Below are 20,950 nucleotides of genomic sequence, written 5' to 3'. Positions count from 1 at the left end.
CTTAAAAGTATTATGTTTTAATTTTTGTCAGATCGCTGCAGGGCACATGAACCATTCAGGGTTTTATTTTGAAAATCCTGCTCGAATGATCCCGGTTTCGTTGCGTGTGGCTTGACTCTGTGTGCAGGAGCGTGTGCGCGTGTGCCTGTGCGTGGTCGTGTGTGTAGCTACGTGTGTGTGCGTCCGAAAAGGACTCGCAGGGGAGTGGAGTGTGGAGTAATTCCAGCTCTCTTTAAAACAACTTCTCAGCACGGAATCCGTCCTGGAGTTTGGCACTGGAGTCCCTGACCATCGCTGCTTTATCCCGGGACCCTGAAGCCGGGTTGTTTCATCCAGCACGGCGACAGAAATCACCGGGATCTCGGGTGTTGTGAGGATATATTTCGAGGTGAAGGAAGGACCGAGGGGTTCGCGAAGCTCAAGGAGAAACTTTGGAAAACTTTTGGGTTGCTGATTCTGATGGTCTTTTTGTTAATGTAAACTGATCCTGGTCCTGGGGCGGTCTGGCTATGGTTTGTGAATTGTGTGCGGGATCTCCAGAGTGTTGGGGAGTTGAAGGCTTTGTGAGAGGGCTGGCAAAAGTTGCGGCTTAATTGAGTTGGCGACAGCAGTGACTGTGGAGCCGTCTCCCTCTGCAGACGTTTCGTGATGTTTAACGCGACGCATGACTGAATATTTCTTTCTAATGCTGCGGGAGAGACAGAAAACGGAGACCACCGGCTGCGCATGTTGTGCGCACCGTGCACAAACTCCCGGTCTTGTGCGACGAGTGTAAATCGATGTGGCATCTCCCGAGAAGCGGACGGGACCGACAGGACTCATCCAAAACTGTCTAGGTTGTCGTATGTTCAAGTCGAAACGCTCAGGTCTTGTACGGCGACTCTGGAGAAGCCGTCTGGTCACCGAGAGCGACGGGCGGGATGGAAGCAGACGAGGTGAGGGAGGACGGGACGGTCCGTGTGGCAGGCACTCAGGAAAGCTCCACAGACACGAGCAGCGGTCGGTGACACACGCTGACCCGGCTCCGGGTTTTACGGGGGAGTCTGGAGACCTGACGGAGAGCGCGGAGAGGGAGGAAGAGGAGCAGCCTGACGATGACCGGGGTGCCATGTGCGTCCCGGAGCACAGGGGCTCTCAGCGAGGACAGGATAGTGGCAGTAGGACGGTGACGTGTTGTTTGTTTGGGGAATGGGATCTCAGATCTCGGAGCCCTTACTGGGCCCCGAGAAAAGACGGAGGTGGCCCTTGTCAGTGCGCACCGAGGCGTGCGGGGCTGGAGGAGGAACTCGCGAGCACCGCTCATGCTTTTTTAAAACGACTCAAGGAGAGATCTCTGGACGCCCTGGTGAAGGCTGTGGAGACCAAAGGAGGGATACCCAGCGAGTGTGTCATGGTGCCGAGCACCGAGCTGCGGCTCGGAGCTCATCACATCTCTCCGCAGTATCTCTTGTGTAGGCTGTTCCGCTGGGGCGACCTGCCGCTCTCAGCCCGACTCAAAGCGCTGTGCCACTGCCAGAGCTTCGGCGCAGTGGACGGCGCAAAGGTGTGCTGCAACCCCTATCACTACAGCCGCTTATGTGGGCCAGGTAAGGACATCCAACACTGGAGGGGGCGGGGGGGGGGGGGAAGGGGTTACAGCAGAGGGCACTGACCACATCCAGAAGAGACCTCTGATCAAGTGTATGAAGAACACCTCAGCAGTAAATATATCCGCGACATCCTGCCGTTAATTTCCACTTAAATGAGCGTCAGCGAGCAGAACAACGTCACACATCTTCACGAGGGCCCTGGAACTCCCCCAAGAACCCCTGAAGGTCCGACATCAGGTGGAGATCCTTGCAGAAAGTTAATCTCATAAAAATGAAGTGCGTCATGAATTTAATAATGCAACATTGTGATTGATGGCCCGTATAACTACAGTATAAATACAAGCGTGAAATTAATGGTAATTCCCAATAAATCAGTATTGGTTGCTTGAGGCCTGCAGCTGAAGAAGAATGTTAGTATTGTTGAAGGAAGTGTCACAAAAAACAACTAGTTATTTATTTTTGCTGCCATTATTGCTGGCTAAGTCAGGTTAGGTGTTTAAACTGATTATGTTCAAGCTGAAAATGTAATTCTGTCTCTGTTCTCTCGTCTCCTCGCCTGTCCTGCAGCTTTTTCAATCTTTTCATAACTCACTTTTTTACTTTGGTCAACCATTACTTTGGCTCCTCTCGACATTCCTAACACATTACACTCTTATTTAAATGTGCACAAAACTTTGCTGCTTCCCACATCATCCAAATGAAGGTCGCTCTCGAGTTGCACTTAGGCTCTTTTTCCTCTGACAAGGAGGTCCTCCTCTTGTTATTTAGGTGAAGGAGTGCCGATAATATACAGTTTGCATAGTGCTGGCGCCAGACTGACTCGCTGGGTATCTGACTGACTGAGGACTCCGGCAATTACTGGCTCTGCTCTTAAAGGGGCCGCAGCCACAAACCCGTGTCCACTTTGGACTGAAGGGACTATCCCAGCAGCATTGCTGAGCTTTTAGAGCTGCCTTCACACAGAAGTCATCCTGTATAAATGAAAATGTCTTTGTTGACACGCAATGAAGGTGTGACAGAAGTAAAAAAAACAACAACAACATTGTACAGTCAAACACTGTGAATCAACTACAATTTCTTCTTTAAAAAGGGGAAAATACTGTATTTTAGCAGATATATTTTTAGGGTCAAATTTGCTCAGATTTATAATGCTGAATTATAGAAGTCCAAAAGAAAAGATGTTTATATTAAGGATTTTCAGTGCAAATAGTTCCTCAGGTGTACAAATAGATGTGGATGTTTGCTACAAACCTAATTAAAAGACTTACAAACATATTGTCTCATGAAAAGTGACCACAATGGAAAGCCTTATGTGAAGCATAACTTAATTAACATGAAAAGAGCTCGATGTGCGCACACTTACATTCAGGTATATTACCATTTGGTTAGTTTAATGGCCTCGCTTAAGAGAAAAGACAATGTTTGTTATGTGACTTAAAGGCTACAGTTTTAGTAAAATGTCCTTTACTGCTGATGATTTCTTCAGGATGAATGATTATAGAAAAGTTTCAGCCGTGTTTTAAGGTCACAGACACTGAGACAGGAAGCAGAGCTGTTTGCGATGTCAGGTCATATGTGAGATTTTATATTCTTGTTTTAACCATATAGTCTTTAATTTAACCTTTTTTTTTTCTTTTTTTTTTGTATTTCCAGAATCACCTCCTCCCCCCTACTCTCTGTCCCGTTCAGATGAACACAAGCCACTGGGTGAGTTTGGAAAAATAGCTACCACATTACTAACCAGTAAATGACATCTGCCATCGCCATCGTATTTTTAAATCTGGAAACACAGATTATCTTGGAAAAGTTGCTCGGGTTGAAAGTGACACTGATGACATCTAGAGTTTTTAACAGACATTGTTTGAATGAAAATAAAAATCCTGAGTAGACTATATTTATTAAGATGACAATTATATTTTTAGATTAACTGATCGAGGGTTCATTATATGCTTCTTTTTTTGTTGTTTTTAACTCAAAGATTTTTGTCCTACTAACAGTCCAAAATATATAAAATAAATATTCCAGACATTTAAAAAGCTGAAACCAGAGAATGGTTTGCAGTTTTTCTTGATAAATTAATGAAGAGATTAATCAATTACCATAATTGTTGCTGAAAAATAATCTGGATCTATGTGTGTTTGTGCTTTCTCTTCATTTACCAGACTCAACTCTGTCTTACACTGAAACTGCGCCCCCCCTCCTCCCCGGTCCGCCTCACATTATGCCAAGAGACTACACAGGTGAGTAACTGGCGTAATTACAGCAGAGGCATGAACGCTGAGTTTCTTTACTTCAGCAGCGTGTGGCATTAAAAGTGACTTTGTCTTCCTGAAGAAGGAACGTCTCTCACAAAAAGGTTTGGAAGCACAAATGAAAAAAGTTTTTGAGTCACATGAGACAGAGCATTTACATCAAAGGGTGAAATTATATTTACTGGTGTTATTATGTTGTGCTTTCCTTCTGTTTTCAAAGGCTGCTAAGACAACCAAAAACTCCACTGCATAAAGCTCCTATTGTCAGAGAGGCATGGAGGGCTCGGTGGGGGTCTGGGGTCTCACTATCTAGATGCCACAGCAGTGTAGCCTTTCTGTCTCTCTTTCCCCGTCTACGCTTTCTCCACAGCAAAATATTTCACTGGGATGAAGCTGCAATAAGATCCCCGTGCATACTCCCAATCCCCTTTGCCTCTCTAACCACCCATCCCCCTCTTTCCCTCTTTCTTCCCTCAAATCCCTTCATTCCTCTCTGCAATTGAGCAGTGGAAAAGAGGCTGGCACTTTGGGGGCGGGGGAGCCGAGCAGCTCTGATGAAGCGGAGGTGTAGAGTTTTGTGTGCGTGTGTGTGTGTGTGTGTGTATATGTGGAAAGGAGGGGGCTGAGGGGTGGGGGGATACTGCTGCTGCTGCTGCTGCGTTTGGACAGGAAACAGCCTCCTCTAGATGATGAAACTGGAGCTTTATTTGTTTACGTGCTGGGGTCGGGTGGAGAGGTCCTTGTAGCGTTAGAAGAAACCCACAAACCCACTCGATCAAGCCTCCCTGGGCTCACTTGTGGACGGCGTTGAAAGGTGAATGGGCACCTATGAAGTCCGCGTACTGTAGTCACGGCATCGTGGATCCTGTCTGATGAGTCAGCAGTGCACCAGTGAGAATTTGTTGGCGTGGTTGCGTCTAGAAATGAACTTGAGACTTTTTATTAAAGTTTATGTTTGAAGCTGAAGTCATTTATTGGGTTGTTATGCATGTTTTCCATGTTTAGGGGCAGGGCCTTAGCTAGCCTCTTAAAAATACAGAAGACAGGAGTCTTCCCAATCTGCCACTCTCAAGGGAAGATGTATGTTATTTTGATGATTTAATAAACTGTTCAGCTATACTTTCTAGGCATTATATTCCCAGATGAAAGTGTAAATGCAGGTCTCTACACAATCAGGATTAAAATTATTGGATAGAAATGCTAACAAAAAACTTTTTAAAGGCACTGGGTCCAAAAATCAGCCAATAAAACCCACCATCTGTAGATTTTAACTTAAAATAATAAAAGGAAATATACTGTAAACTCTCCCAGGATAAAGAAAAACAGACTGAATGACCTCAGTGTTCATAATTATAGTCACACAGTATGGTCCTCTTCAGATGTTTTTTGTGTTGTAGAAGTTTGAGAAAAACAAATCAATGTAGGCCATTTCTTTCCTTGCACACATTCCTTGTAACACACTTTTGAAGTCCAAACAGATTTGGTTTATTTCTAAAGTAGAAATTGCGCAAATTGATTTACACTGACAAGATGAGGGTACAAAGTGTAGTTATTGGAAGCTATGTTCTAAAAAAAAAAAAAAAAAAAAATCCTCTGAGAGGATTGAGTCAAGGTCACAGGTCAATCAAAAGTCAAGTTTTAGGTTGAGATTTTGAGGCATCTTCAAGCTGAGTAGTGAGAAAAGGCAACTTTTTATTGTCTGCCTGCTAAAATGAGTGGAAATAGATCGGTTTACTTACAAGATGTGGTGTGTAGTTGAGTCTACGCGCGCGTGTGTGTGTGTGTGTGTGTGTGTGTGTGTGTGTGTGTGTGTGTGTGTGTGTGTGTGTGTGTGTGTGTGTGTGTGTGTGTGTGTGTGTGTGTGTGTGTGTGTGTGTGTGTGTGTGTGTGTGTGGTCTCTGATCCCCTGCCCCCCACAGCAGAATGCTGGAGCCGAGCACCAGAGCTCAGGCCAAGAGCATAAGTAGGAGCGAGACTTGGGTAAACAGAGGCAGCCAAGAAATCTGCATGTAGCTTTTGTTGTTAACTTTGACAGGTTATTCGACTCCCGTTTTGAGCTACAGCTGGTCGAATAACAGGAAATAAGTTGAAAACGAAGCCTCCTGCAACGTATATCAAAGAATTGACTGTAGCTTTAAAAAAAAAAAAGCCTTGATGTTGGTCAGATCTTTCAAGAGTGTAAATGAGTCTTTTTTTTGTGCAGATAATCCTCTGGCATATCATCTAAAGCCTGTGATGTTTTCTTTAGAACAAAAACAAGCATTGAACATGTGCTCTGGCACTTTAGCATCTTTTTTTTTTAATTCCTTTAAAACCAGCCCTAGCTTTACCCTAGCTTAAAAAAAAAAAAAAAAAAAAAAAAAAAAAGCAACAGCAGGGTGTGGTCCATACATACCTTTGCCCTGGCCTCTTTTATCATTCGATCAGTTAACGTTCCCTTTAAACCGCAGCAAACAGCCCTACTTTGAAAAGGGAAACGTCTACTGGAAGTTTAGTAGGCTTATATCGACATAGATCGTCCCTCTTGAGTCCAACAAAATGTGCCATTCAGCTGCTTATTGTGTGTGTGTGCGTGTGCGTGTGTGTGTGCGTGTGCGTGTGTGTGTGTGTGTGTGTGTGTGCGTGTGTGTGTGTGTGTGTGTGACAGGCAGAGAGACAGGGAGGAATTTCTGTCTGACTCTGTGATAAGATCGTCTCAGAGTGCTCACATAGGGGTTTTATCAGGACAAAAAAAACACACACACGTCCACCAATCACGCAATTTGCTTGAAAGGATGAAAAGTTCTGCTTTTTTTTGTTCCTCCATAATTAAGTGTATAATTAAAGCATAAATGTAATGTATTATATTTGATAAAGCTTGTTCTCCCTGGCACCTAATTATTTGCACTATCAGTATTATTTTTTTAATACTCGCTTCTTTCTGTATAATAACCTTTACCTGTGATGATACACAAATTATTATAACTGGGATTGAAATTTGCCAAAATCACTTGTAATTCTTCATTAGTGTTTGTCACATAAAATATAATTTGGTACTAACGTTAATACATTTAGTGGCCTTTCATTTAGCGACCCGACGACCCGAAATACACACACAAAAAAACATAGTTTATGTAAATATACCTCCTATATCAGCCTCTGCTGTACTTGTAGGCATAAAATGATATAGTAGGATTTATCCAGACATCTTAGTTACAGTGGCACAGATTGTTGTTGACTTGTGGAATAACGACTTACCTACAATAAGTTGAGTGCTCCGTGTAATGTCTGCTGCGGCTGGAAAGATGCTTCTCTGATTGGACAACTCAAAAATAAATTTCCATACAAGCTGCGAATCAGCTGACATGAACACGACGTCAGAATAGATCCACACTCGCACGTCTGTTTTAAAGGAAGATAACTTCTGTTATATTCACGGCGAGTATCCGCACCACTCTGGCGGTTTTTTTTTTAAACGTTTTAAATGGAGACGTTTGAATCCGGTTTCAGCTTGAAAACTCTTTTGCCTCTCTCTCTCTTTTTTTTTCTCAGTTTTGCATTGTATACTTTAGAAGACGGTGACGTAGACGCCCGCGTTCGCTTCCTGATCGGCTGTCATCGATCATGACGTTCATCCCCGATTCGTCAAGTCCCAGTCACGTGACACCTTTACGGAAGAAAACAAACGACATGAGCCTTGCCTCCCGGTGGCTAATTCAGCATGCTGGCAGCTGTTGTGGAGTTAAATTCTGCATTTTATGATGCTGACAGCCTACGGGCGCTGTGGGAAAGCCGGTATACGAGTTATTGCGCGTTTTAACCATTTGTCCGACTGCATAATTAGCAGGAAGGTCGATTTTGGGCGAGGATGAGAACATTTAGTTCCAGGTGGGACAGTTTAATCAATGAAGTTGTGGTCCCGATGAATGGCTGCGTCCTTATAGGGTTTGGATAATCCCCACAAGTTGTTTCCGTTATCAGCCGACAAGTTTGTAAGGCTATGACCAACGTCCTAAATCCAGACTACATCAAAACAGCGAGTACAAAGCCTGAAATGACGGATATTGTCGCCGAACCAAACACACGGTATCCCACAATGTTTGTGAGCAAATGACTGCACACGTCATTGGGGTAAAAACAACCCCGAGGCAAAAGCACTGACTACACCAACAGAAAAGTGGAATATACTTTTAATTTTCAACGCTGCGTCACTACATGTACTGGTTTTCGTGGACGTTATTGTGAAATGTCAAATGATTTGAGTTTTCAGGCGTGTTTTGTGGTTGTAGGCTGAATGAAGATGAGTTTAGCTTAAACTATCAACATTTACACACATTACAACATCAGACTACTATGCTATTCTGTTTCAAATCCACCATGGTTTTATATACATTAAATTGTTATTGACGCGTCTTTAGGGCTTTCCACCGACATGTCAGTAATGATCCATATGTCCTTCTTGTAATGGGGTGTTGGCATCAGAGCTTATTCCTGTTTGGATGCTACAGAATTCAAAGTCAAGTTGATGCAGACACCGTCATTGAATGTAAATATACCTTTGAGTCAATTCTGTCCTTTTGGTGTGTAATGAGTGTTGCAGCCTCATGGGGCTGCTAGCCCGGGCGTGTTTTTTACCCTCATGTCACTGTGTGATTATGATAATTTTTTCTTTCTTTTTTCTTAAGACACAGAGAGTCTTATCAGGACGATGCAGAAGAGTTAGTGATGTCCGTGGCAGCTTTTACTTCGAACATCGTTGTGATTGTTAAGCATTTGTTCACCTTGTTGTCATTAGGCTCTGGCTTTTGAACATGTGGTAACAAGCAAAGCAATGATACTTAGTGGACATTAGTATGGCCTGAATGCACTGAAGTAAAACAAGAGGAGTGCTCCCTCTCTGCCCATGGTAATCATATTTTGGGGGCTTGTTTGCTTAAGCAGAGCGAGGTATCAGCCAAACATCCTGTCTCAAAGCCCTGTCTGCACTCGCTGCAGCATTAACCCCATGAATTGGCCCTTTGACTGATGTGGCACGGCCCAGGAATGTTGGGAAATTGGGAAGGTGAGGGGGAGTAGGGTCTTGGAGTGAAAGAAGTGGGAGGGGGATAAGGGGGTCTGACTCTGGAGAGTGACATCTGATACATGTTTGAACATATCGCCGTTAATACTTAAGAAACACGGAGCTGAGCCGACATTCTTGGAAGTTTGAGGGAGACCGTTTTAAGAGTCTGACTGCGCCGTGGTGTGTTTGTGGGTTTAGTTCAGAAAGTGTGAAGCTTTCTAGGTCAGTCCAGGTTGACCAAGGTTTTGTAAATCATCCACTGAGGCTCTGCCACTCTCCGGTGAAGATTTCACTTGCATCAATATGAACATTAAATGAGATGCCTTAACAGAAATCAAGTAAGAAATTGATTTCTTGAGTGTATCCACAATTTGAGATGTAAAAGTAGTCAGAGCGTAAACAGCCACATTTCTACCGTGTGCAGTGAGAATCTGTGGAAGTCTGGACGGGTCCTCCCGGTGACCTGAACCTCCAGCCTGTTTGCTGGCACGCGTACAACACTTGCTCTTATGCCTGACTGAGACACATTAGACTATGGAATTCAACATCAAGTGCTGGCCCATTAACCATTTGCCATTTCCTCAAATATTTTCCATCACGGCTCTTTTTCACTACAAGCCAAGTGTGCAGCCGAGGACGCACACGAATCACTCACAGGTCTTTAATGTCTTTTTTTTTTTTTTTTTTCCTGAAGTCTTTAAAGTTGAGATCCAGAATTTTTACACTTTTATTACAAACCTGCCACCCAGAAATTATATCAGTTTGCAACAGTAACAGAATGTAATGCATACAGAGTATGTTTGCTGTCAACATGAAGAGAATATCTGGACTATCTTAGTCACATATTGAATGCAGCACGTCCTCGTAGTGGCTGCAGCATTATTTATCTTTCTATGGTTACGTTTAGGCTCTGGAAGCTCTTGGTTTAGGTTCAAGGAAAGATTGTGGTTTGGACCTTTTGGTGCTCAAACCGAAGTGCGGGTCGAAGTTGTGCTCTTTATATGTCCAGCATCCACCATGACTATCTCTCTCGACTCAGACAACATGGTACAAACGTAAGTTCCAAGACACGGAGTTTAGTATCAGAAAAATCACAGCGGCGGTAGAGTAAGATTCAATATCTGATTTTTCCAAATGACAAACAAACAAATGCAACTCACAGCAAATGTTATAAAGTGAAACAAGAAATGAGGAGAAAGACACAATGAATGTTTGAGAGCAATTGGAAAGGGTGAAGGTGAGAAGTAATACGTTGTATATTCATGTTCTTCAAGAAGTGCATCATGTTTATCTCTTAGAATTCAAGGATTGATCATATGAGTTATATGTTTGAGGAATGCGTTGCCTTAACTCTGGTTCCAGTCCTAACTTAACTTAAACCTGACTTGAAAAGCGGGTGAATTTCTCCTTGGGGCAACATATTTAAAAGAGATTAGAGTTCATCTGCAGGGAAGTCAGTATTTTAAGCAGAAGTTGTGAATGGGGATATTTTGATACCATCAGTATGCTGTTATATTTGTATGTGTGTGTGACTTTCTACCCGACTTCAGTATCTGTCACATTTTTCCTCTTTTTCTTCTGTTATTAAATCAAGAAGCTATACAAAGTGAAACAGATGGCTTTAAAGCTTAAATCTTTCGTTACAACACAGAAAACTGGTTTCTGATGTCCACAGACCGTCAACATGCATTAAATACTTTGGGGTATAGAGGTCGTCACGCAGATTTGAACTGATTGGTTGAGCAGGAAACAGTATTCGACATTGTAACATTTTGTCCAACACAAACCTAAAAACAAGAAGCAAAAGGACATATGTGTAAAAATGTTTCCAGTGTTTTATATTTTGTTCACCAGTTTTGTGTCTTTGTTTGTTCCTGGTTCTTCATACATTAAGGCTTCCGTCAACGCAGCGCTGCTGTATGCGTCTGTGTTCACACCGTGTTCAGCAATGCAGCCAGATGCAAATGTGTTTATAGACTTGCAGAAGCATGTTTCAGATATTTACAGCTTGAAAAAACTCAATCAGCGGCCCTCCGAGTTGATGTAGTTTGGATATGTTACTCATCAGTAGAAATTACAATGATGTTTTTATTAGCTTCCCCCCCCCCTCATTTTAAATTCCTCAGTGTTTGCCTTGACTCAGGATGTTTTTTTTTTTTTAGCACGCTTTTGCTGTTGTTTTCTCACTGTTGTTCACTTCACTTCTGCTCTCATAAACAATGTGGATATTCTTCATCTAATGAAGAGTATCCATCTCTGTTGGTAGTTGTCCACACTCTTCCTCTGCTCTCTTTCTCTCTCTTGTCCTCTTCTTTTCTGTCTTTGCGACTCGTATTCTTCCTCCCTCTCCCTCAGTCCATGTTGTCAGGCAATCACAATTTAAAATAAGGTTTAAATTACAGGACTGGCTGTGGCTTTCCGTTGTTCCCTCAGAGTTTTTGCCAACTCGCAATTTGGCTTTTAATGGAATCCTGCCATGCTGCTGAACCTAAAGATTCTTTGCAGATGTCGACAGGCTCTGGCTCTATGAAATGTTAGAAACTGTCGCCTTTGCTGTGAGCTCTGAATGCAATGCTGAGTTAAGGCTAAAGTTTATTTAATTAATTTTGTATCCATTTCCAGGACATGTAGCTGCCTGCTGTTAGTGTGTGCTCTACATTCACACATTGGAAACCACCTTAACAGTATTTAACCTTCAATATCTGACTCTTGATGAGGAATATCAACTCAGTAAACAGATTTAATGTAGAACAATTGGCAAATGCACTCATGCAGAATGTGTTTCCACATGTTGTTATACACATTTTCAAGGTAGATTTATTAAATGATTGCAGGCTTCACAGTCCTCGTGTCACCTCCTGACTGTGTGAGTTATGCCTTGTGATTGTGCATTGTGTTTTCAGTATTTTTTTCCGTGCCACTGCTTCCACTCTGCAGTTTTACATTCAGATGATTCTCACCAATTGAGTTTCAGAAGGAATTTCGTAATTCTGTCTTCATAGTGGAACAAATGGATCTATTCCACCAATAAATATGTGTAATTATGTTGTGAGGAGTGAAGGCCATATAGTCGGACCACGTGAGGCTCAATGAGAGACTTGTCAACTTGACCCCTGTGACTGGCTGAGCGGGGGGAGGAAGTGTTGAGGAAGAGGGCCTGTCCAGGAATGTGTTGGGAGGGGAGACTTGTCAACTACCGAGCTCTGCTGCTCTGCGTCTGCTTTTGTCTCTGTTCAGACTTAAATCATCTTTCTCTAAGTCGTTTGTGCTGAAATGAAGCCCAGTTATTCCTAAAAATTTGTTAAGATAAAACTTTATTAAACCCAAAGGAAAGGAAAGTTACATCAAAATAGTAATAACTATGAAGTGTAAAATGAATAAATTCTAACCCCAATGCCTAATAGGATTAACAGCGTAAGATAAATACGTAAACTAAAATATAACAAGAACGGTATTAAATTGCATTTTTTTCACGATGTTGAGGAGAAATATTGGCAACGATATTGAAAAAGTATTAATACTACACAAAATACTTAAAGTAATATTGAAAATGAGATTCATTTCAACATGATGTTAAAGTGAAGCTACAATATCTATATAAAGCAGTGACGTACCTGTTTTATCACTGTTAAGGTGTCATGATCAGTGGTTTTCATCTTATCACTGGACCCATTTTTTCCCTTCATCATCAAATCGCTTAAACCCACTTAAAAAAACAACAACACTTCCTCAAATTTATTTAGCAGAAAAAAATAACCACAATATGCAATGCCTACATGGACGGTAACCTTGAAATTAAGAAAACAGTGCAACAAAAGTGCAACCACGGCTTAAAAAAAAGAATTGAAAAAAACTACTGAACTACGGGGATCTTTGCTTTTCAAACACGTTTAAAAAGGTGATGCTCATCAAGTTTCATAAATCTAAATTGAACTGTATGAAATACAAAGGCAGACTTTTCTTGAACTAAGTAAAAAAACAGACTCATCTAATCCTTACACTGTTTACAAATGTTCGAATAAGAGCGAACATCTGATGCAATAATGACATTAGTTTTGGTTTTTACTGTCATGACAACGTTGGCAACAAATGGCTGCTGCACGCCCGCTGCGTCATGGAAAATCGATGTCCTTCAAAATAAAAGTTGTAACTTCTTCTTTTTTTTGCGCACACATCTATGACCCATTCAAAAGAGGCCCAGTCTTGATTTACGAGTTCAGAACCACAAGTACAAATACAAGGCTACAGCTATAGGAGTAGCTCCTATAAACAAGCCCAACAAACACTATAAGAGCTGACGTGCTGGTCAATGAAGAGCGTGGTGAAAATAAGTAGACAAAAGATTGGCTCAGCATCTTCGAGCAAAGCCGTTTCCGGTGCAAACTTTGACTTCAACGTGATTATTTTTACAGCTCACTGTTACTTAAAACGTATGAACAAACATGACCGTGACTACATGGACACCCTCTATCTACTCTTATCTATTGAGCGAACTGAAGACGTCTCAGGAACAGAGAACAACAGACTTTATTAGAAGTTTTACAGTGGAAAAAAAACCTAAAAAACCTCAATATCCTCTGACTGTGGATTTCCACTGTCTTTACGTCAACAATGACAACATGAATTCTACATCTTGGTGGATGATATTCAACGTGACATCAGAGTCGTCCAGGATGCACTGATGTATGCTAAAACCTGAGACATTCCTTGGCTCGAGTTGTCTGGCTCTTATAAGAAGTGGCAGAAAAGCAGGAAACTGGTGACTTTCTTCCTTTTGGAGGAGCTTTCTGAACTGCCTCCAAATACATCTTCCCAGGAATTTTACCAGCTCACGCAGTAACTTTCCTGCGCCTCAGTTGCCCTGCGGGTTCAAGGAACGTGTCCGGCTGGCGGTCGGGATTTGTATTTGTTGTCTTGTTGAAGGCGAAACATCTCTAGTTGCACGCTGCTCCATCACAAGACCCGCTTTACAATGGAAAAAGAAGGAGTGTTTGTGTGTGTGTGTGTGTGTGTGTGTGTGTGTGTGTGCGCGCGCGCGCACGCAAGAATGTGTGTTTGCAAGCGAGAGCCCTGTTGTGTTGGACTGTAAAGGCCATGTCTGGCGATAAGGCAGCTCACTGATGGCAGAGATAGTCGAGACGCCAGCTTAAATGTGGCTTGCTGGATTGAAGTTTCCCTGTAATGATAGTTGTCTCAAACAACATAGAATCTACCATTTGTAGCAGGGGGGGGGTGGAGGGGGAGAAGGGTGTCTTTTTTTTTCTCCTTGTTTGATTTTATTTCTGCTTTTTCAGGGTTTTTTTTGGCAGGAAATGTGAGGAAGTTGAATCAAAACAAAGCACCTTAGAGGGTGACCGACAATGGTCAGTAGCTGAATCCTATCTTCCCTTCTAGTCCCTATGCCCCCCCCCCCCCCACACACACACACACACACACACACTCCCCAACCCACCCACTTCTTTCAGCACAGTGGAAGAGTCTAATAACTGGAGGGGAATCTAATCCTTGGCACTGGATGAAAGACAAGGGTCTCCCTCCCTCCCCTCTCTTTCTCACAGTCTCTTTCTCTCTCTTCATTTTTTCCGTGGATGCTGGTTATGCTTGGCAGGTTTTCTCCCTCTCATTCTCCCACTGCCTCTTTCACCCAGTCTCTCTCTTTTTTTTTAACTCCTGTACTTCCCCTGCTTTTCCTCCCCAACTTTCCTCCTCTCCACGCAGGTTCAGGTTAACAGGAGGAAGCCTCTGCAGCTCAGGCTGAAGTGAGAGAGGAAAAGCAGGAAGTTTGAAGGAATAGTAGAAATTCAGCGAAATGTATTTATATACATTTTTAGCTCATTTAGATGAAGCTCAAGAGAAGCACCACTTTCATCTTTATCCATCACAAATAAACTTACAGCTGGTTAGCTTAGCTTAGCATCAAGCCTGGAAACTGGGGTAAACAGCGAGCCTGATTCAGTCTGAAGGTAATCTTCCACCTACTCACAACTTTAAAGCTCCCCTAATTAACATGTTGCTACACATGTGTTTAATATGTACAAAACTGACGTGTAAAACTAACCGGTTTCGATTGTGTGGAGGCGCTTGTCATCACAGTGAGGCTGTCAGACTCCAGGAAGTCTTTGCTCCCGGCCAATAAATAATCCGGCGCATAAAACGGCCGTCATAAAACCCCAAATTGTTGTTTCTACATTTTGACTTCTGTATAGATGAAACAAAAGAGATATGTCATGTTAATTAGTGAGCTTTAGAAGTGGTGGTGGACAGATGTTTTTGTGTTTGGTCTGAGCCACGGGTAACAAAATCCTCCTTTTTCCAGTCACAATGCAAAGTAAGCAGATGTAGACTCATAATATAGTCACAAAATGTCGAACTATTCCTTTAATATGTATTCGGTTGTGACAGGAGGAGAAAAAAAAGGAAGATGAGGAAATGAAAGAGGAAAGATGAGTGTTGGTGTCATTGTTTGAAGTCCAGGTTCAACAGTCTGTGGGGAGCCGGCAGGAAACTGACTGTCTGACCCATGAACTTTGATTGCCACTGGTTTAGAAAAAAAAAAATAAAAAAAGAATTCATACATTTAAGTGGTACACTATTGAGATGTAATTGCAGCAAGATATTTGGATTATATTCCAGTTATCTTCCCACCTTTGTTCAGGCCTCGGATGAAAGCAGCTGTGAAGTTTTAGCGGGGCGTCGTTCGATGAGATTGGCACTAAGAGACAGTGATTTTGAAATGAAATAACAAAGGCTACTTATCTAATTGGTAAACAGAGCTGTTAAATGGCGGTTGGCTTAAACGCTTGCAGGACGTTGTAATTGCTGCCAGCCCTCACATACAGATGCAGGCACATTCACAAAGTCGCACACACACACACAAACACACACACACACACACACACACACAGCTTTTCAGCTTCCTCCGCTTGAACATAAACATGCTGATAACCTCCTGTCTGAACCCCTTTTTAAAAATTCCATTGAAGAAGTCGGATGCCCTCCCTCCTCCTCCTCCTCACTCCTTCCTCCCTCACTGCTCTCCTTCGTTCGTTCTCACACAAGCTCGTTATACCTTTAGTTGGATGATAGCCAGGCTGAACATGATGACACTGAGGGCTGTGCCAGAAACATTAAACAAGACTTGCTGTTCCGGTGGCTGAGAATTTTAAACTTCACCGCATATCAGCCAATTTTCAGGTCTGAAAAAAAAAAATCAACTGAAAGACTTCAGTGCTGCAGCTTAACATGAACTTTAATTGTCATTCCTTTTGCCTGTTTTTAAGCTTTTTTTTAAATGACCGTTTTAGACTTTTACAGAAACAAATGCAAAGTAAGTGAACAGTGAAACTTTTAACCTAGTCACTAAAATCCCAGTCTACAAGAATACTATACATTAAATCAGAAGTAGATAAGCATCTGCATAAGCACATTTACACAAATATGAAATAATAACCTAAAAATATGATGTATGAAGTGTTTAAAAAAAAGTAAGACAAGATTAAAGAAACTCAATAAAATATAAAAAGATTTTAAAAAATTGAAATGATATGGATGATAAAAATAAGCTAAAATTCAGTAGGTCTGGTGTATAAATATAAAAATGTTTGCCTTGCTTTTAAAGGGTTGAAGAAAACTCAAGTTTTCTGGCAGTTTTTTGTTGTTATATTCTTGAGTTTCTGTAGATCCTGTCTGTTTACAATAGACCGTCTGCTATGAATGCTTAATGCATCAGAAACTTAAAAGCCAGGATTCTACACTATGTAATTTGTTGCATCATTCATTATATGATGACCGATGAAATTAAAGTGCGCTGCGTCTCAAAAACCCTAAAAAGTCCCAGTTTGTTTTATGTCTTCTTTGGGAATTAATTTGATCGCGACCTTGTAAAGTCTCCCTGTGTTTCCCCAGACTTGTTTGTGTTGCCTTATTACAGGGAAGAGCATGGCTTGTAAAAGTGTGTGTGTGTGTGTGTGTGTGTGTGTGTGTGTGTGTGTGTGTGTGTGTGTGTGTGTGTGTGTGTGTGTGTGAGAGAGAGAGAGAGAGAGAGAGAGAGAGAGAGAGAGAGAGAGAGATCCTGCTCTCTTATTGGCGAGCTGTAAAAACTCCAGACCGCAGGAGTTGCCAGCCTGGAATTCACTAATGACACACGTGGGCCTCAGATGAGAAGTGCAATTTTGTGTGCGAGTGTATGTGTGTGTATGTGTGTGTGTGTTATGGTCTTACTGTTTGGATCAGAAGCCTCAGTTTGTGTGTGTGTGTGTGTGTGTGTGTGTGTGTGTGTGTGTGTGTGTGTGTGTGTGTGTGTGTGTGTGTGTGTGTGTGTGTGTGTGTGTGTGTGTGTGTGTGTGTGTGTGTGTGCACGTGTGAGGCCCTATCTCATCATTTATTGCGTGTGTGTGTGTGTGTATGTGTGTGCTTGTAGCTGTGTACAAACACTCACAACCCCCCCCCCCCCCCCCCACCCCCGCTCTCCCTCCCTTCAAATAAAAATGGCCGCTGCACAAACGTAACACACCTAGCCCAGTCTTGGTCCTGGTTTCACCCAGAAGTGGCTTGTTAACGGGAGAAGGGCTGCCACCACTCTGGCCCCTGGTGGATGAAGAGGGGGCTTGAATATGAAAGGAATGGGGCCACAGGCACATGGGTCTTTAAATCCTCTGTGTCAATAGAGTCTCTGGAGCAAAATAATGGCATCACTCTGTGTGGGAGTTAATGTGAGCTGATAGCATGAGGGCTGGGGGGTCAAGGGTTCACGGGCTTGCGCTAGGTTGACAGAGAGCTGAATGCTTTCCACCCCCCAACTCCCCTCTCTGCCGCTCCAAACCTCCTCTTTAACTCCGGACCTGAAGGAGAGCCGCAGAGGGTGACGGTGAGGGATGTCAGAGGAGGAAGTGGGGCGATCGGCGTCGACAGTTTTAGCCCCCTTTTCAAAATATGACAGATGAGTGACAAATTAAAGAGGAAAACATGAATAAGTGGAAACAAAGTAACTGCAGATGCCTCCATGCACAATGTAACGGAGGAGTTGTCATGAAAACCATTTGAAGTGGACACACACAGGTACATTTATATATTTATTGTTATTAATTCACATATATTACATGAGGATAAGCAATGCAATTATCTTATAGCCCCTTGTATCTAATTGTACACCTGTTGAAGACTTTACAGTGTTTATTAGATAATGTCCTCCATCAACACGTTATATACATTAAAATATGGCAATATGTTTTTGTTAGAATGGTGTTTGATCCCTCCAGTAGAGTTTAGACACTCTGAGAATAGATGGTTAGGAGTTCTGAAACTGTATCAGTGACCTCAAACCTTACAAAGTCAAAATATGAAAGATTTCTGCTTTATTTTGTCACTCATTCTCTCGCCCAGAAGGAACAAACCAAACACTCTAAAGGGGGACTTTTGCTTTTTTTTCTCCACCCACCGTAGATTCTCCTACACACCGGGGAAAAGGGGAGTCTGAGGCGAGGGGTGCTCAGTTGGTGGAAATCTGACACCTCACCGCAAAATGCTACAAAATCCTACAGACTGCCCCTTTTCAAATAAAAGTAATTTATAAATAACTGAGGTGGACACAAATTTGGATGAAATAAGAGGAGCTGTAGGAAAAGAGAGACTTAAGTAAACACAGAACGGCTTTACCTGAAAAACAGGTGAACTAGATCGTCTGATGACTCTCATGTCAGCATCTTACTGGATGAATTTGGCCAGGACCGCCTCCCAAACAGTGACAGACGTATGAAGAGCGCTTCATCTCGTTCTCGGCATGTGAACACACTTCTTAGTGCCCACGCTCATTGTCCTTCTGCTGCTGTTGTGTACATGTGCGCAGCAATCTCCATGTACAGTTAATATTTGTTACGGTCTTTTAACATGCTTTTGGTGAAGTCATTTACATACAACATTCCCCGTATAAATCATAACACGTGGTTCTGTACATGATGGTACATTAGCTATTTCAATATTTTAAAAAGTGTTTGTAATGGCATGATGGTTCTTGCCGTGATACTACATGGTATTGGATCAAAACAAAATGTTGTGGTGTCGCCACCGCGAGTGAAAACAGAAAGCATCCAAACATTTGGCTCATACTTTCTTTAAGAACTTCCTCTCCCATCCTCAACATAACGTCATTGTCTATCCTTCCTTCAAGAGGAGCTACTGATGTAAAGAATGAGCGCACTTTCCAACGGCAAACATTAATTCTTCCACCTCTCTTCCTTCCCCTCAGACACTGGTACCTCCCTCGGCTCCTCGACCTCCAGCGGACATCGCTCTCACTGGTGCAGTGTTGCCTACTGGGAGCATCGTACACGCGTGGGTCGCCTTTATCCCGCCTACGAGCCCTCACTCAGCATCTTCTATGACCTACCTCAGGGCACCGGCCTCTGTCTCAGCCAGCTCCAAGCCAACGCCTACCACACCCGCCGCGACGACCCGGGCAGCCACGGCTCGTCGGGTGTCCACGGACATCACAGCCACGGAGGGGGAGGGAACAGCAGCAGCAGCAGTGTGCAACAGATACGCAGTAAAATTGGTTTCGGCATCGTGCTGAGTCGCGAGCCGGACGGAGTGTGGGTTTACAATCGCAGCCAGCACCCGGTGTTTGTCCACTCGCCCACTCTGGACCCGCCCAGTGCTCGAGGGCTGAGTGTGAAGCGGGTGATGCCGGGCTTCTCCCTCAAGGTGTTCGATTACGAGTGCTCCAGTTGGATGGCGGAGCACGGCGTGAAGCCTGAGAGCCAGGAGGGGCCCTGGGACCCCCACAGTGTTCGCATCAGTTTTGCTAAAGGATGGGGCCCCTGCTACTCCAGACAGTTCATCACCTCCTGCCCCTGCTGGCTGGAGGTGCTACTCAATAACCACAGATAGCATACAGACACTCACAGACTCACAGGCGCTGTCCTGACCCAGTATCCTAATTGTAATCTACCTAGATTTAATATAAAATTTATATATTATATAAAATATATTATACATGTAAATACTTGAGTCATTTTTACAATGCAATTATTTATGTATAGTGTAATGTGTATATGGACAAAATAAAAAGGAACAAGAATAATGCACTTTTGATTCTATATATGCATTACAGATTCTCAGTGTCATTTTAAACTGTCAAAATAAGAGACCTGGTTTATGTTCTCATGATTTAGCAATTCCATCAAAACGTATGCCACACACACATTGTCAATAAAGTATTTGTATTAAATGAAGGTTTCTGTAGTGGTCTTGAGTGCTTTTACCTGAGCTATGGCTCTGTTGACTCGTCTACGGCATCTACGGTTATAACGTGGCACCTCCCTACTAATAGCACCAATTCATTAAATTCTCAAGCAAACAGACATATTCTGTTCTTAGTTTTTATGCTAAGATATAAAGTAATCATCTCTTGGCTGTAGCTTCATATTTAATGGAAGAATTAATATTTCCAAAAACGTTGGAACTATTTCTTTTAAAATGGAGCCAAATGTGAATGTCATGAGCGGCTTTGAAGTTCTGGTCTGGAAGCAGTTTGGAAAGAAAACACTGCAAAATGACGGGTGAAGTTGTGCTGATGGTCATTAAGTTAACACCATGGGGTTTTTAAAAAAACAGGTGATTTTATATCCGATTTCCACTCCACTTCTTGTTAAGTTGTTGTTGAGCCAAGTTCTGGCTGTGGAACAATATAGATCTAAGGGCAAAGGTCAATTGTTTTGTTTTTTTGGCACTTTCATCTTCACTTACTCAGCTAATAGAGTGTTGAAATCATTGACCGAATATAAATGGTTGAACTCCAGTCATGTGATCGCAGATTGTGGTTTACTTAGAGGCGATAATAACCTGACTAATGTCTGAGTACAAGGATGATAGGTTTTTTTGGGACATTGATGGCATCTTAGATCTTTCTCCACTAACTACGCTGTAGTTGATGTGCAGCTCTTCAAAAATGTAACTTCACATTGCAAAGATACTGACTGGGACTTCTTAGCTGTGGCTGCTTGTGTTTTCTCGTAAAAATTCCTAATTCCAGTGAGGATTGTTGAAAAGTGAAGACAAGACATTTAGAGAGT

General features: G+C 42.6%; 1 protein-coding gene across 1 annotated transcript; it reads left to right on the top strand.

Annotated features, from left to right (window-relative positions):
• The first annotated feature begins 210 nt into the window (after nucleotides 1-210).
• Nucleotides 211-20,093, top strand: LOC138625019 (mothers against decapentaplegic homolog 6-like). The gene is made up of 4 exons (XM_069705668.1): nucleotides 211-1,586; nucleotides 3,243-3,296; nucleotides 3,752-3,829; nucleotides 19,126-20,093. The coding sequence occupies exons 1-4, from the start codon at nucleotides 845-847 to the stop codon at nucleotides 19,764-19,766; spliced, it is 1,515 nt and encodes a 504-aa protein (XP_069561769.1). The 5' UTR covers nucleotides 211-844; the 3' UTR covers nucleotides 19,767-20,093.
• The last annotated feature ends 857 nt before the right edge of the window (nucleotides 20,094-20,950 follow it).

Source organism: Brachyistius frenatus, unplaced genomic scaffold (assembly GCF_029030835.1).
Source record: "Brachyistius frenatus isolate BFR_SWC_R1_liver_20210118 unplaced genomic scaffold, ASM2903083v1 Contig_58, whole genome shotgun sequence".
Taxonomy (NCBI): Eukaryota; Metazoa; Chordata; class Actinopteri; family Embiotocidae; genus Brachyistius; species Brachyistius frenatus.
Note: the sequence above shows the minus strand (reverse complement) of the source record. Positions and strands in the feature narration are given on the sequence as shown.

Bases quoted from the DNA above. Each gene is read 5' to 3' on its own strand.
- LOC138625019 (XM_069705668.1), top strand. From the start codon at position 845: ATGTTCAAGTCGAAACGCTCAGGTCTTGTACGGCGACTCTGGAGAAGC. The intron at 1,587-3,242 runs GTAAGGACATCC...TTGTATTTCCAG, and splicing joins CAGCCGCTTATGTGGGCCAG to AATCACCTCCTCCCCCCTAC. The intron at 3,830-19,125 runs GTGAGTAACTGG...CCTTCCCCTCAG, and splicing joins TATGCCAAGAGACTACACAG to ACACTGGTACCTCCCTCGGC.